This window comes from Lemur catta, chromosome 5 (assembly GCF_020740605.2).
Source record: "Lemur catta isolate mLemCat1 chromosome 5, mLemCat1.pri, whole genome shotgun sequence".
NCBI classification, from domain to species: domain Eukaryota; kingdom Metazoa; phylum Chordata; class Mammalia; order Primates; family Lemuridae; genus Lemur; species Lemur catta.
This window is the reverse complement of record NC_059132.1, coordinates 64322311-64339487: the sequence shown is the minus strand read 5'-3', so window position 1 is coordinate 64339487 and position 17177 is coordinate 64322311. Positions and strand designations below refer to the sequence as shown.

Genomic DNA, 17177 nt, shown 5'->3' with positions numbered 1-17177 from the left:
ACATTCTAGAAATGAAAAGTAAAATAATAAAAATTCAGTTTAGGTTTAACATATAGGAGTAGTGGTTGAAATAAATAAGTAGGAAAAAAAACAAACTGATGATAGGAAAGAAAAAAGAGCCACCGTCTAGCGGTGCTGGGACCGCAGCGTCGGTGGGCGGCCGCAGGTGGTGGGTAGGTAGGTAGGTAGGTGGGCTTGGTCCCACGGTCTTGCCTCTCCTGTTCAACCCGGGGTCACGATGCCCCAGTACCAGATCTGGGAAGAGTTCAGCCGCGCGGCCCAGCAGCTCTGCTTCACCGACCCTATGAAGGCACGTGTGGTTCTCGAATATAGGCATTAGGATGGAAGTGTGTGTATTAAAGTAACAGATGACTTAGTTTGTTTGATGTATAGAACAGACCCACCTCAAGATGTAAAGAAGATTGAGAATTTCCACAGTCAACTAATGCTACTTATGGTAGCCAAGGAAGCCCGCAGTGTTGCCATGGAAGCAGACTCTGGTTTGAAATGAAAGGTTCTGTTTGTCATGTTGTTAGGAAGTAAATATATTTTGAATTGGAGAAAATGTTGGAACAGAAAATACTCTATGCAACTAAGTGGAGTATTGAAAAGCCAATAGATAATTTTTTGTATTTTCTTTTTAATGTTTACATTAGAGAGCTAGGAATGTAAATGCTTTCAATTAGAAAAACTTTATTTTTGGAAATTGAACAACAATTACATCTACCTTGGAAACTTTTTGTGGATTGTTTGATGTTGGGTAAAATATATAATTCTGTAATAAATTTGCATCAGTAATTTGAAAATGAGATATCAAGAAAAGCCATTTCTTCCATCAATTTAGTTGATCTGTCTTTAAAAGAAAATGAAATATAACCATTTTGATAGATCAATATATTTCTTTTGGAGCATAAAATTTGTGCTGTTGATGACCAATAAATATAAAATGTGGTAACTGGAATTAACTATACACCATAATATACCTGATTATGTACAGTAGTGTAGTCTTGTTATATCTAAAAAAGCAATAATGAATAACAAGTATGCTTTGCCTTAACCTTTACAGATTTAAGCTATAATTTTTAGTGTAAGGGATTTGTAGTATCAAAACCTTGTTGAACAATGCAAAGTCTGGTTTTTGGTGATCAGAAACAACTGCAGTTATTTGAATGTATGAATGGAATGATGATCAGTATAATGGACTGAAATCACCATATTACAGAAATATTTACTACATATTTTTCAGTTATAGTTTCTTAGAAGGGCTAAGGATTATTCGAAATATTAAATCTCTGCATACTTCTATGACATCCCTGCCCATTTTCTCTCTTTACTTAACCAAGATGTTATGCATGACTGTCACAACTGTTATATTTTTCAGTAAACCATAAGTATGATATTATTTGATATTTGTCTTATATTTGCAAGCTGAATTTTGCCACCTAAATGTAATATTCACATGCTGATTCCTCAGGAATGAAATGAAGGCACTACCTTAAAATAACTTTTGAAGAAATTTGTCATGTTCAGCAACATGTTAGCATAGTAAGTTCTATTAACCATAGGCATTTTGGCAGGTTTCAGAGAAGTCAGTAAATAAAATATTACATAAATATAAAAAAAGAAAAAAGAATAGAAACAAATTATGAACATAATAATATATAAGTCATACACAAATAGTTTAAGATACAAATTAGAGTCCCAGAAGGAGGAGTCAGAAAACATGGGGCAGAAACAAAACTTGAAGAAATAACGGCTAATAATTTTCAAAAACCAATGAAAAACATCAACCAGTATATTTAAGAATCTCAGTAAATGCTAAGAAAGATAAACATAAAAAAAAAACTTCATAAAGGTCTGTCATCTTAGACATGGTACCAAAAGTATGAGCCATAAAAGAAAACAAAATCAGTAAGTCAACCTCACCAAAATTGAAAACATTTGCTTTGTGAAAGGCCCATCAGGAGCATGAAAGACCAGCTATAGACTAGGAGAAATTATTTGCAAACCACACATCTGACAAAAGACTCCTAACTAGAATATATAAAAAACTATCAAAACTCAACAGTAAAAACACAAGCAATCCAATTAGAATTGGGCAAAATGATGTTGAGCATATTTTTACATGCTTATATATCATGTGAAAATGCATTCAGCATCATTAGCCATTAGGAAAATGTAAATTAAAATCACAATGCTAGCAGACTATATTTATATTTTGTATATTTCAAAGTAACTACAAGAGAGGATTTGAAATGATACCAACACATAGGAATAATAAATACTCAAAGCTTATGCCAAATACCCTGACTTGATCATTACACATTCTATGTATGTAACAAACATTCACAAGTACCCCACAAATATGTAAAATGTTATGTATCAATAAAAGGAAAAAAATAACAATGAGTTATAACTTAATAGTTAAAATAAAAAATACTGGTAACACCAAATGCTGAAAAGAATGCAGAGAAATAAGCTCTAATACATTGTTCCTAAAAATCTAAATAATACAAACCACTCCAGAAAATAGCTTCTAAAAAATTAAACATATATTAACCACATAACCCAGAAATCACATCTCTCAACATATATCCCAGAAAAATGAAAACTTATGTTCACACAAAACTGTATTTTTTATAGGAGTTTTATTTGTAATACTGAAACACACAGACACAACCTAAATATCCTTCAGTAAGTGAATGGTTAAACAAGCTATGCTACATCTATATCATGAACTACTATTCAGCAGTAGAAAGGAAGAAACTATAGATACATGCAACAGCTTGGATGGAGGTCAAAGGAATTAAGCTGAGTGAAAAAAGTCAGCCTCAAAAGGTTACATACTATATGATTTCATTTATAAACATCCACAAAATGACAAAATTGTGGACACAGTGAACAGATCAGTGGCTGCCAGGAGTTAGGGATGGGTCATCGAGACGGGAAAGAGACAGGTGTGACTATAAGTGGGTAACACAAGACATATTTGTGGTGATGGAACAATTGTGTATCTTGATTGTGGTGGTGCTCACACAAATCTACATGTGACAAGTTATACACAACTATACAAGCACACATGTGCATGTGCCACACACACACAAGTGCTTATAAAACTGGTGAAATCTGAGTAAGATCTATGGATTATACAAATGTCATTTTCCTGGTTTTGATATTTTACTAAAGTTACATAAGATGTTCCATTGGGGAAAACTGGGTGAAAAGTACACAGGACCTCTCTGTATTATTTTTCCAACTTCTTGTAAATCTGTAATTTTTTCAAAATAAAAAGTTTTAATAAACATTAACAAATAGAATAAGGAAGGTCTGTATGAACTAATATAGAGTGATTTCCAGGTTATTTTGTTAAGTGAAGTAAGCAAAGTGCTTTTTCATACAAGAAAAGAGATAATATAATAAAATATTCAACCATCTGCCCTTTTATGCAAAAAGAAATATAGTAATGATAAACCAGAAACTAATGAGACTAGTTACACACGGTGGGGGTGATGTGGAATAAAGTGTAAAAAATGGGAAATGGAGTGGAATGGAAAGGCTGAGGGGGAGTGACACTGTTCTAAGTACATACAACCTTTGTGTAGTTCTTATTCTTATAGCCATAATGCTGCTTTACATATTCAAAATTTAAATAAATAATTAAAATCAACTAGCAGAAGAGGTACCCAAAAGAAATATAAACAGTAATAAGTGAAACCACCTGTATTACAAATGAACAACCTAACCAAGTTAAAGAGGGTAAGAGAAAAAACATAACTAACCTAATTAACTTTGGTACGAGAGAATATTTTGACTATTACATTAAGGTTAGACTACTCTAAGTGTAAGAGCAAAAAGAACTATACACAAATATTATTGTACCCTACTTAGTAAAATTGCTATTTCCAGGACTATGGATAAGCAATTCTGAAACTATTTGCATATTGAGATTGAGCAAATAAGTAAAGGCATACTGTATATTAAAAGCCAGATTTCCCACTGCCAGAGAAAGAAGGTAAGAATAAGGAAAGGAGGAAAGCTAGAACAAACTCTGTGGTATTTGGATTGGAATGGAAGGCATTAATATGAACTGTGGTTTTTACACACACACACACACACACACACACGCACACATGCACAGAGCTAGATATAAAACTGTGTGTGTGTATATGTCAGTACATATATTTATGTATAATATTTCTAGGCTCTGTTCCCTGAGAGAGCCTAGAAGCAATAACAAATCAATAGCAATGAGCACATCTAGTGCCCAGATCTTGATTTCTAAATATACTGTTCAGAGAAAGGAACCAGGGATCCTTGGAGAAATGGTTGATTCCAGGGCTGGGGCAGCAAAAGTTCAAGATGACCCTGAAACAGCTGGTAGTGACACAGAGTATACAAGCACCCAAACAATGACGAGGGCATGTTAAAAGAACATCAAATAAATGACTGAATAAATAATAAATGGGGGAAGAAGTAATAGCTTTTATTTACGTAGCATTCCAATTAACAAATGTAAAATGAGTAATGGAAATAGAAAATATTAATAGATGTCACAGAAATAAGTGTTGCGGGCAAGAATCATTGATGAAGAGCAAAATATTTGCATAATCTCAAAGTATTCCCCCATAAGAGAATTATTAATTACAAAAGGAAAAAATGGTAACTTTACAGTGGAGAAGCCTGGAAAAAATTATTTTAACCAAGTGATCAAAGTTAACATCACAGGAATAAAAGGAACAGCACTGGGCAAAGTTCAGGGGGATACATAAAGATAGGAGGATCATCTCATTGCTAAGGAGCCCTGATGAAAAGGCTCCTGCCATTTTAAGGATCCAGAGAAGGCTAAGAGTAGGAAAGGACAGAGTCAGGGTGAAGTACCTTAGCCAATTCCCTTCAGCCCTCCCTGCCCCCAGTAAAAGGGGTCCAAATTGGCTAGGAATGTACATATGTTCACGAGTATGGCTGGAAGAGGGTGGAGTAGAGTGGGAGGGAGGGCTTGGTCCTTGACTGCAACTCCAGAGACTGCAATATACTAGCTGTGCAGCAAGTCTGGTGTGGGGGGAGAGCTGCTTTCTGCCACGAGGCCTGCTAGGCCAAGCATTTGTGACTGCCTGTGGTCAGGCCTGAAAGGTTACACATAGAATTTTGGCCTGGAGCTGTTTCAAAGTAACTCTTTACAAGATACTTTTTAGATAAGAAGTATAAAATACTTATTAATTAATTTTACAGTGGACAAACTTAGCAGACACTTCACAAACCAGGTAATCAAAGTCAAAATCTCTAATGAACACATTGACATCAGAGGCCTTTTGATATAATGAATGAAAAGAGCATTCCTGTGGTAGTCCTGTCAAAAATGAAGAATGAGGAAAAGTCAAATGTCCCACATTGAGAGACATTTTAGTAAGTGACAGGTCTACATTCTTGAAAAATGTCATGCCATGAAAGACAAGGAAAAACTGAAGAACTGTTTCAGATATGGGAAGACTGAAGAGACATGACAAATAAATGCAACACATAATCTTGAGCTGGATCCTAGACCAAAAAGAAAAAAGTGATTATAAAGGACATTCTTAGGGCAATTGTCGAAATTCGAATGTGGTGTATAGACTGGATGGTAGTATTGCATCAGTGTGAATTTTTGATTCTGATGGGTATGCTGGAAATGTACTCATTAGGAGAATGTCCCTGTTTTTAGGACATACACTGTGAAGCGTTTAGGGGCAGGGGCCATAATGTCCACAACTTACAAATGCCTCAGAAAATTTACAAATAAACATGTCTGTGTATGTTTGTGTACACACATACACACAAAGACATGCACCACCATACCTGGCCTAGAATTTGGATCTAATATTCAATATGTTTTCCATTAAAAAAGTCAGATGTTCAGAGAATAACAAATGAAATCAGGTTGTTCCAGAAGTTCCTTACAAGCAAAAGAAGAGATCTATGCTATAAGTAGATTTCTGAAAAATAAGTCCTAGTGGTAAGAAGGAAGGTACACAACTTTTCGGGCAATAGTTAAAAAAAATAAAAATAAAAAAGGACAACAACAAAAAGACCCAAAAATGAACAAAAGTGGAACTTTCATATTGTGTCATCAGTTTTATAAAACTAGGGCCATGTTTTATACATATTTGTGCTTCTTTATTAGCTCATTCAGCTATAATTTAGGATCTGTGAGAGCTATAATTCCTTAGTTTTAGATGGATGCATATTGTTCTAGTCAGTGAATATATTAATTATTTAAATGATTATCAAAAAACTGTATTTTTCTTCATCTTTGGCCATTAACATATTTCTACAATGAACATCATTGTCAATTTGTCTTTACATAGTTTCCTTTCCATGGGAAAGATTCTTAGAAATGACCATGCTAGGTTGAGAATATGTGTAGTTTTTTAGAAACTGTTAACATACTTCTCTTCAGAAAGCCTGTAACACTTTAAATAGCCACCAGTAATCTATGAGCAGCCTTTTCCCTTCATCCACATTAACAATAAAATTCAGTTCTCCTTTTGTTCCAACCTGGTGAGTACAGAGAGCTTTATCATCATACTTTAATATATCCTTCCCTATTTGAGAATCAATAGCATATTTTCTTATATCTATTGGTCATTTGGATTTTCTATTCTCTAAACTCCTTATACAATTTGTCATTTTCCTACTGGGCTGTTTGTAGTTTTTTTTTTTCAAATTTGTTAAAAGATGTTTAAAAAATTTAAAAGATACCAAATCTTTTTTCCAGAATTATAAATATATGTCTTCCAAATTTTTCTATCCAGAAAAAATTGAAATGAATCTGCATATTACAGCATATAAAAATAAAAAATATATTCTAGTTAAATTAAATACTGTACTATAAATAAATTTTAAACCAGGCAATGTAAGGGGCAATATATAACCTGAGATGAGGAAGACGTTTGTAACTAAGACTGAAAACTCGAAATTCGTGAAAGAAAGGGTATACTGGAAATATTGGTGGTACAATAATTTTTTAAAAAGCAATTTTATGTAAAATATTTCATAAACCAAATTAATAAACAATTTTCTTAAAATAAATTAAATAGTGGTCTATTTTCTTATGTAGAAATCAAAGGCTTTATGACATGACCTCAAATGACATCTTAAAGAATTTACATATGAAATAAAGAATTTCTTCCTGATGTAAGTAATTAAGTGGTTTTAGGGAACTCATTGAATAGTTTACAAAAGAAAATTCATCCCAATTCAATAGCACAAAATTCACCTTTTTCTTTGATACTGTATTCTAGTCCCTATTGTCATTCCTTTGTGTTAGAAAGAGTTGAAGATTCAGTCCATAGAGAAAGGGTTTTGCTAAGCAAATCAGTGATGAAAGAGTGATCTCACTTCATAGAGATCTCCTCCTTCTCTCTTTCCATTGGGTATATGGTTAACTATTATAAACTGTGAGGGGAGAGTTTTGCAATTCAGTGATTGAGATTTCTGCTAGAGACCAAAATATACATCAAGATTTGATAGAGAAAATACTGTTATCCGCTTTGCAAAACTGACTGGAAAAAAATCTCTGAAAACAGCAGTTAATAACCTAAAATCCAAGTGATATGATGCCAGCACACCACATTCTGGTCATCTGCAATATTTCATCCGTATTGTCTAATTAACTTTGAATGGAAACTTCATGACTTGCTGCATACTAAGTGGAATTAAAAGAAGTAGAATAAATTTCATGAATCAATTATACAACTAAACAGTACATGAAGATGTTGTATCTATGCACTTTAAATTAGTCCTATTTGAACTCAAGGCTCCTTGGACATAAAAATAAATTGATCTATCTCTAATATTTAAAATGGAGGTAAGTAAAATACATATCTAAAACTTATTACATAAAATTACATTAAAATTTGAGTGTTATAAGCACTCATTTAATAGTTTGTTTATAATTCAGATTTTAGCAAAGATCAAATTATCTGCTAGGAAAAATTGGACTTATTCAGCTTCAGCTTCTGTATGTCTTATTTTTATATATAATGTTATTTTGAGTATGTCTGTAATCTCCATGGGAAATATGAACTTGTACAGCAAGTTGGTCTTTGGTTCTAATCTTCAGTTTGCTACTTATAAACTCTAGGACGTTGGGAAAATAATTTAATTTCTTTGAGCATGTAAATTCAGGTTTCTGCCTACAAAATTAATTTTTTATGAACTGGAAAGTTTTTTTTTTACAGACTTCCTTGCATTGCAAAGCCAATCTATAATGTATCAGATATATGAAAAAATGACTCCTATTATTCATCCTTATATTCCAGCAAAAAGATGGTATTTGGAAATCTATCTTATAGGGATATGAGATTATTTGAGAAAACATAAAAGTAAACACCTTTTATGCTGAAAGGAAAATAGTAGTCCCATAATTTACGGAAGATAAAACTCACATTCAAAGCTATTAACTAACTTGCCCAATTATACAATGACTTAGTGGCAGATCTGGGACTAAAATCTTGTTATCTCTCTTGTCTCAGTGTTCTTTTCATGGCGCAGCTTAAAAAGATGCTTCCAAGACTCTGTTGAACCTCATCCTTTCGAATAAGCTCAGGTATAGAATGCAAAAATTCAAGAGGGAGATGACAGATACAAGATCAACCAATACACAGGTAAAAAAGGAGGTAATGATGTACATTTATCTAGTCAAGTATTCTAAACTAGAGATTAAAATATTTTGAGGTGATCACAGATAAAAATATTATAAAGGTCCCATGAGCAACTTTCTAAATTTTCTTCCATCAACTTCTGTTTTAATCCAGTTGCTATGTTCTCTTTCTGAGCTGCTTGGTGTCTCACAAAATTCAAATGCATTGTTTTGTTGTCCAATTGGACATTGCTATTCAAAATGAGAAAAATGTTATCTGGAGATGCTGGCAATGTAGTTTTATTGTAAAGCAGAGAAATCTACAGCCTTTAAGATATTAGCCACAATTGCAAGCAATTGGAGCAAGTGTTAACAGGTAAGTACTCAGTAGCTTATCTGATATAATCCTAAAGATGCAGATAAGGACTTTCTAGTTTTTGTTTTGTTTTACTTTGTTTTTAGTTATCAACAAATACTTCAATCCTAAAATTAGGGATGTGAATCAGAATTCAAATTACTTAAAATTTCAAAAATACAAAATGATACCACAACTATTTAACCTAAAGATATTCTTTTAAGAGTGGATAAATATTTGAAGTTACTATGCATTTGGGAGGTAGAAAAACATGCAAAAAACTGACCAAAGCAGAATATGAGAATTCAGTGCTCTGAAATTTCCCAAGTTTCCTCCCCTCATTGCTTTCTGTCTCTATCATTGTTATTCTGTTCCCATGCTTCCTGTAGAGTGATAAATATTTTCCCCCTTCCTTGTGCCCTGACTACAGAACATGAGTGAATATTATTAAATACATACAACAGGATAAACTAATATATTATATTGATGACAAAGCAGTTTATTACTTTTGTAAGTACTGAATCTCAGAAAGAAGGCTTCAATCGATTTAAAAGGAGTTAACTGATTCTCTCTTTTGTAATCTTCAGCTCGGAGGGGTTCTTGGTGAGGCAGTCTGCTGGCTGAGTTTTAAGAAGAAAAGCCAGATAGAGGGCCTGGTCAGAAAAGGCCACTGACCCATATTAGAAGGGAAAACACATGCAATGTCCTCAATGGTGAGAACTGCTGAGCAATAATATAAAGGGAGTCCTTATAACTTATCCAAACAGGGACACTTCTGAGAATGGAAATGATTCTAATAGTAACTATGTCAAGACAGCAGGAGTACACTTGGCAGTCCTGAATGAACTGGGGCATTTCAGTCATCCCAATAATATGAACTTGAAGGGTTCTGTTCAATGTGTGTGCAAATCAAGGAAATTGTAGAGTATGTGAAATCTATCATTACTGATGCCATTTATTCAGTTTGCCTGATTCCTGCGGTCCTTGGCAATATATAATTTTTGCCCATAAGATACAAAATGCTTCCACACTCCATCCTTTAGAAAAGCTCCTTGTAGACTGAGAATGAATTTTAAGGAAGTATTAAAAGTTAAAAAAAGTTAAATTTCTTATAAAGATTTGCACATTCATGGGGATCGAAGTCTTAACTAAAGCAATGCTAGTCTGAGAGTAGAACACAGAATAAATTGGTGAGTGGGGTCATTTAAAAAAATATTACAAAAGTAATGTCTGCTTATGAAAAATTAGAACAAAAAACAGGTAAATTTATAAGTAAAGTCTGCTTTCCTCTCTGTCATCTCCATTTCCCAGGAGTAATACTTTCTTCTATGTTCTTCAAGGTAGCTTTTTATTTATATATTGTTTTACATGTATAATATTACATTATACTAATATTATATTATATTCCCTTTGTTTCTTTTTTTTGGAGACAGAGTCTTGCTCGGTTGCCCAGGCTAGAGTGCTGTGGCATCAGCCTAGCTCACAGCAACTTCAAACTCCTGGTCTCAAGCAATCCTTCTGCCTCAGCCTCCTGAGTAGCTGGACTACAGGCATGCACCACCATGCCCGGCTAATTTTTTCTATATATTTTTAGTTGTCCTGCTAATTTCTTTCTATTTTTAGTAGACACGGGGTCTCACTCTTGCTTAGGCTGGTCTTGAACTCCTGCCCTTGAGCCATCCTCCCGCTTCTGCCTCCCAGAATGCTAGGATTACAGACGTGAGCCATCGCAAATATTCCCTTTCTTAAACGGATGAAATCATGCTATACAAATGTTCATAACTTCCTTTTTTTAAATCAAAGATATATTTGAACATCATTTCCTATCCATATACACGGTTATATATCTCAAATTTCTTTTTAGATGAGAGCACAGAGACATTTTTTTTTTAGGGAAGTAATAGTTCTAGAATAAGTAAAAAAAATGAAAATACACATTCTAACATTTTGATGAGTATTGATGAAATTGAAAAATAGATATGTTGATATTGACAAAATAATAAAATAATTTAGAATGTCCATTAAGATTTCCTTGGAATAAATAAATGTTTAGCTAGTGGAGTTGACATATTAGTCCCTCCAGGGAATTTAGGGCTCTGAATAGCCTCTGCTCAAAGCATCAGAGTTCCTGTATCACTGTTGTACTTTCACTGACACAGCTGTGCTTCTGTGTGCCAGGCACAGTACTAGGCAATTTACAGTAAAGATCACATTTGTACTTCACATCAGATGGTTACTAGGACCCCTATTGTTGGGGTTGATAGTTTGGGGGTTATAAAGGGAATAGGAAGTTGAATTTTAACAGGCAGAGCCATTTCCATTAGTAACTCCAGGAAATTTAAAATTCTAAAAATCATAAGTAATTCTTCCCTGAGCACTTTAGACCTTGGATCACTATAGTTCCTTTCATTTACACGCCTCCATTTCTAACGGCCAGAGTCCAGGCTAAGCAGTGTGCATTTATGCCTCACGTTATTTATGCTGTACATCAAGACAACTTAGAAAAGCATTAGAGTAGTCCTCCCTTGTTTCCTTTTTTGCTTTCTACGGTTTCAGTTATACACAGTCAACTGCAGTTTGAAAATATTAAATGGAAAATTCCAGAAATAAATGATTCATAAGTTTTAAATTTGTGCCATTCTGAGTAGCATGATGAAATCTTGTGTTGCCCAGCTCAGTTACAACTGGGATGTGAATCATCCCTTTGTCCAGCATGTTCGTGCTGTGTATGCTACCTGGCCATTAGTCACTTAGCCATCTCAGTTATCAGAGGGACAGATTACAGGAAGGGTTGGTATAGTACAATAAGGTATTTTGACACAGAAAAATAACAGCCACATAACTTTATTATTACAGTATATTGCTATAATTGTTCTATTTTGTTATTAGTTGTTGTTAATCTTTTACTGTGCCTAATTTACAAATTAAACTTTATCATAGATATGTATGCATAGGAAAAAGCAGAGTATACAGGGTTTGGTACTATGTGTGGTTTCAAACATCCACTGGGGGTTTTGGAATGCATCCCCTGCAAATAAGAGATGATAACTATACCATATTCATTTTACAAATGAGAAGCCTGAAGATCAGAGGATAAGGTACATTAGGTCCAATGTTATGCAATGTACCTAATTAAGTCCAGGCCTGTCAAGTTCAAATATCATGTTATTAAATAATCTTATACAAATTCTATGACTGAAAGGATATGTCTCCTTAAATTGTTTCTGGTAACTTACTAGATACTGCCTACATTGTTTTGGGGTGGGGGGAGTGAGTAATGAGAGGTGGGGCTTAAGCAATTTTAACTGATTCCCACAACCAGGAAATCTCATTGGCATTGAGGAAAAATTAGAATGAATTCAAATGGCAGGAACTGTATCTACATCTACCTAATAGTAGATTCCAGGTAGAAGGAATGTGAAAAATGCATTTATAAGACATTAACATGTCAAAGGATAAATTCTATGAATGTGGAAACTGAAAATATGCCTTAAAATTCTTGAAATTCACTTTGCTAATATGCTGCTACAAATATATAAACACTTTTGAAATACTAGGACAGATAAGTATTTATATTCTTATCAATGTATTTTTCACATTATTAATAGCATCAGTCTGTAAATTTATGTAAATTGCTAGTGAAATGATTATAGCTAACTGACATAGTCAATAAATATGTGTTTATTAACTTAGTCACTTTTTACATTTTAGGGAACCACGAGTCAAACCCTTTAACATGAATAGGGTAAATGAGAGTGTCCCACAGGAGTTCATTCTGTTAGGTTTCTCAGATCGACCATGGCTAGAGCTTCCACTCTTTGTGATGTTCCTGTTTTCCTATATCTTAACTATCTTTGGCAATCTGGCAATAATTCTTGTGTCACATCTGGATCCTAAACTCCATACCCCCATGTATTTTTTTCTTACCAATCTCTCACTCTTGGACCTTTGCTACACCACAAGTACAGTTCCACAAGTGCTGGTGAACATATGCAGCAACAGAAAGGTAATTAGTTATGGCGGCTGCGTGGCCCAACTTTTCATTTTCCTGGCCTTGGGCTCTACTGAATGTCTTCTCCTGGCCGTCATGTCCTTTGATAGGTTTGTAGCTATTTGTCGCCCTCTCCATTACTCAGTTATCATGCACCAAAAGCTCTGCCTCCAGTTGGCAGCTGCATCCTGGATTAGTGGCTTCAGCAACTCAGTTTTGCAGTCCACTTGGACCCTTCAGATGCCACTTTGTGGTCACAAAGAAGTGGATCACTTCTTCTGTGAAGTCCCTGCACTGCTCAAGTTGTCTTGTGTTGACACAACAGCAAATGAGGCTGAACTGTTCTTCATCAGTGTGCTATTCCTTCTAATACCTGTGACACTCATCCTTATATCATATGCTTTTATTGTCCAAGCAGTGTTGAGAATACAGTCTGCTGAAGGTCGGCGAAAGGCATTTGGGACATGTGGCTCCGATTTAATTGTGGTGTCACTTTTTTATGGCACTGCTATCTACATGTATCTGCAACCACCATCCCCTGCCTCCAAAGACCGGGGAAAGATGGTATCTCTTTTCTATGGAATTATCACACCCATGTTGAATCCTCTTATCTGCACACTTAGAAACAAAGATGTAAAGGGAGCTTTTAAGAGGTTGATTGCAAGGATCCTAATCAAAAAATAAAGAATTTTCAAATGATAGGCCTTGTTAAAGACTTGAATTTTATATACTTTTTAATTCTCTCCAAGTTGTTGTATTCTCACTACTCTTAGAAAGAACTATTACGGTGATCTTCTTCAAATAAAATATCATTGACAGAGAACTGCATCTTCTTTGTACTGCCTTAATATATTTATTGCACAAATCCTGAGAACTGATATTTATGATCCCCCCAAAAAGTATAACCTTAAAATCTTTAAGGTCTCAAGCTTTATACCACTGGTTTGCATAGTTAGGGAAGAATCTTACATTTCTCTGAAACTAGAATAAAAACTTAGAAATCCTTTCCCCAGAAACACACATTTTATACACATACAGATACACTAATATTCACACACATACAAACATACATGCCACAAATTTTTTTTTAGACAATTGTAAGAGATCTAACAGAAGTCTAAAACTATCCAGTCTCCTCTTCTTAATTATACACATAAAGTTAACAGACCTAGCTTAAATGTTAACACTAGTTTCACATCAATATAATACTAAAACCCACAATGATTTTTCTTCCACAGTTTTACATAGATCTTTGTTCTCTTATTTCTGTACTTTCCACGCTTCCTAAATTGAAGTGTCCTCTTCAATTCCATTTACCAAATACAATTGTAGCTACATTTTAGACCTAAATCAAATAACTGTGACTTTTAAATGATTCCTCTACTGTACATATTATCTCTTTCATTTTAACCCCTAAAGCACTTATAGCTTAAATCATAAAAAAGCACATTACATGATGATATCCACCACTTGTTTAATGTACTTTTCTTGTGCAAGAATAATAGCTTATTAACTCCATGTCAGTTCCCTTGAGATAGCATAGATTAAAATTTATACTTCTTCCATAGGGCCTTCAGAACCCATAAAAGTGCAAAAAAAATACTTACACACTGTAAGTTTGTTATTTGGTTGGCATTGCACTATAATTATTTTAATTGCTTTTTCACCATCCTTATTTTTTCCAATTTTTCTCCTCTACCAAATGTATCATAAAAACAAAAAATGCAATAATGAAGAAATACAATTAGAATGCTTCTCCTTAAGACCTTCCAGTAACAATATAAAAAATATTTTTGTCTCAGTATAATTCTAATACAACATGGTGGATCTTAAAACTTCAACATGTATCAGAATCACCTGGAGGACTTTTCAAATCCAGATTGTTGGGAGTCACCCACCCCAGAGTTTCTAATGCAGTAGATCTGGGGTGGGGCTTGAGAATTTACATTCCCAGGTAATGCTGATGTTGCCTATCAGGGGACCACACTTTAAGAACCCCTGTTTTGCTGAGTTCCTATCCTTTATTTCTATCAATGAGTTATATTAATATTAAAGGGAAAAATGGTAGCAAAACACTAAGAGTATCGTGAAATATGAAAGGGCATTTCCTAATGAAAATGTATTCATATCTTAAAGTCCAAATAAATGCAGAGACAAATTTTGATGTCATCTCAGTGTCAATGTCAGTGCCTTTTAAAAAATTATGAGAAAGTAGCAGAGAAACCAGAGTGGTGGAGATTGAAATATTTTACATTTTAAAAAATAAGCCATTAATTGATTCAATACATTGCATACTGGTAAGTTTTAAAGTAATTCACAACAATATTCTACAAATATTTTGCTATCAGTTAATTTGTGATTATTTATTATATCTATATCTATTGCTATATCTCCATTCTGGATTCATTTAGAACAACAAATACTAACCCAGCTTCATCTATTTCATAGAGGTACTCTGCTGATATAGTAGAGGAATGTTATATGTGTATAATCTTGTTGAGTAGAATCTATAAAACTTCTCATTATGCTTTTGTATAAAATGGAACAATAATGACTAAGATGGTAAAGCACTTCTGTTTTTTCCTATCTGTTTGTAAAACCTTACTCAAAAGATGATTAATAACACACTACCACCATGGAAACAAGGCATATTGTTACAGGACTTAAGTCTTTTATCCTGCTAGAATATGCCTTTATCAATAACGTGTATGAATTTAAAGATGACAGGCTTAGGCTGGGTACAGTGGCTCACTCCTGTAATCCTAGCACTTTGGGAGGCCGAAGCGGGAGGATCACTTGAGGCCAGGAGTTCAAGACCAGCGTAGGCAACACAGCAAGACCCCATCTCTACAAAAAATAAAAACATTAGCCTGGCGTGGTGATGTGCACCTGTAGTCCTAGCTACTCAGGAGGCTGAAGCAAGAGGATCGCTTGAGTCCAGGAGTTCAAGGCTGTAGTGAGCTATGATTGTGCCACTACATTCCAGCCTGGGTGACAGAGTGAGACCCTGTCTCAAAAAATAAATGAATAAATGAAAGAAAATTTTAGAAATTAAAATAATTGAGGAAAGAAATTATTTCACTGTTTAGTCTACTTAGCTGTCAAAAGCAGTCTATTCACACACAAAATGACTGAGATTTGTTACTTGCCTATAACAGTGCTGGGATACAAAGATGAGTAAGAATGGTTTTTGCCCTTAAGAAGCTCACAATCCAAAGACTAACACAAAGACAGGATACAAAGATCAGTAAATGTTCCAGTCATCTCCTGCTGTGTAACATACCTTGGTGGCATAAAACTCCAACCATCTTGTTATACTCCCGGATTCTATTAGTGAGGAATTTAAACAAGTCACAGAGAGGATGGTTTGTCTGCTCTACAATGTCTGGGGCCCTCATCTGAGAAGATTCAAACTCTGGCTATTAGAATTATGTAGAGGCATTTTCACTTGAATATCTGGTACCCGAGCTGGCACCATTTGCAGTCTGGACTCTGCAGGGCAGAGCCTGCTAATGATCTCTCCATGTGGCTTGGGCTTCCTTATAAAATAGCCTCAGAGTAGTTAGACTTCTTTATATAGTGGCTCAGAACTCCAAGAATGAATTCTAACCAACAAGGTGGAAGCCACATGTCTGTTTAGGACCTAGCCTTGGATGTCACGGTGTCACTTCTAGCATACTCTATTAGCAGAAGCTGTCACAACCCCACTCAGATTCAAAAGGAGGGGATACAGACCCATCTTCTCAATGGCAACTCTTCTCATCTGCAACTAAGAGTAGCATGAGTTTGGATAAGAAAGAGGTGGGAGATTCTGAATGTGACAGATATTTCTCCCTAGCTGCCTTGTACCCTCACCCTCATCCCCCCTCTCTGCCTTAAGCCACCTTCATGGTAATAAGTAGGAATTTGAACAGGCAGATATAGCTGAAGAGAAAGAAAAGGGATTAAGATAGGCACGTGATTTATCCTCCCCTTACAAACCCTGACAAGGCAAAGTAAGGTATAATGCCCAAGGATTTTGCAGTAAGAGACAGGAAAGATGCCATATTTCCTAAAATGGTACTTGTACGAGTCATTTGCACTTTATTTAACCAAATGTCAAAACAGGGTATTACAAAAGATAATTACCTTTATTAAACTCAGCCAAGAAGTGACAACAATGAATGATAGTTTAGAAAGTTCCCTTTGGACCAAAGATTCTATGCTGATCTGTC

The 17177-nt window shown here is 34.6% G+C and overlaps 1 protein-coding gene and 1 pseudogene across 1 annotated transcript; both read left to right on the top strand.

Moving 5' to 3' along the window:
- Nucleotides 1–238: 238 nt before the first annotated feature.
- LOC123638798 lies at nucleotides 239–511 on the top strand (annotated as a pseudogene).
- Nucleotides 512–12708: 12197 nt separating this feature from the next.
- LOC123638369 (olfactory receptor 2B2) lies at nucleotides 12709–13647 on the top strand. The gene has a single exon (XM_045551983.1). It carries the CDS (start codon nucleotides 12709–12711, stop codon nucleotides 13645–13647), a length of 939 nt encoding a protein of 312 aa, XP_045407939.1.
- Nucleotides 13648–17177: the final 3530 nt, after the last annotated feature.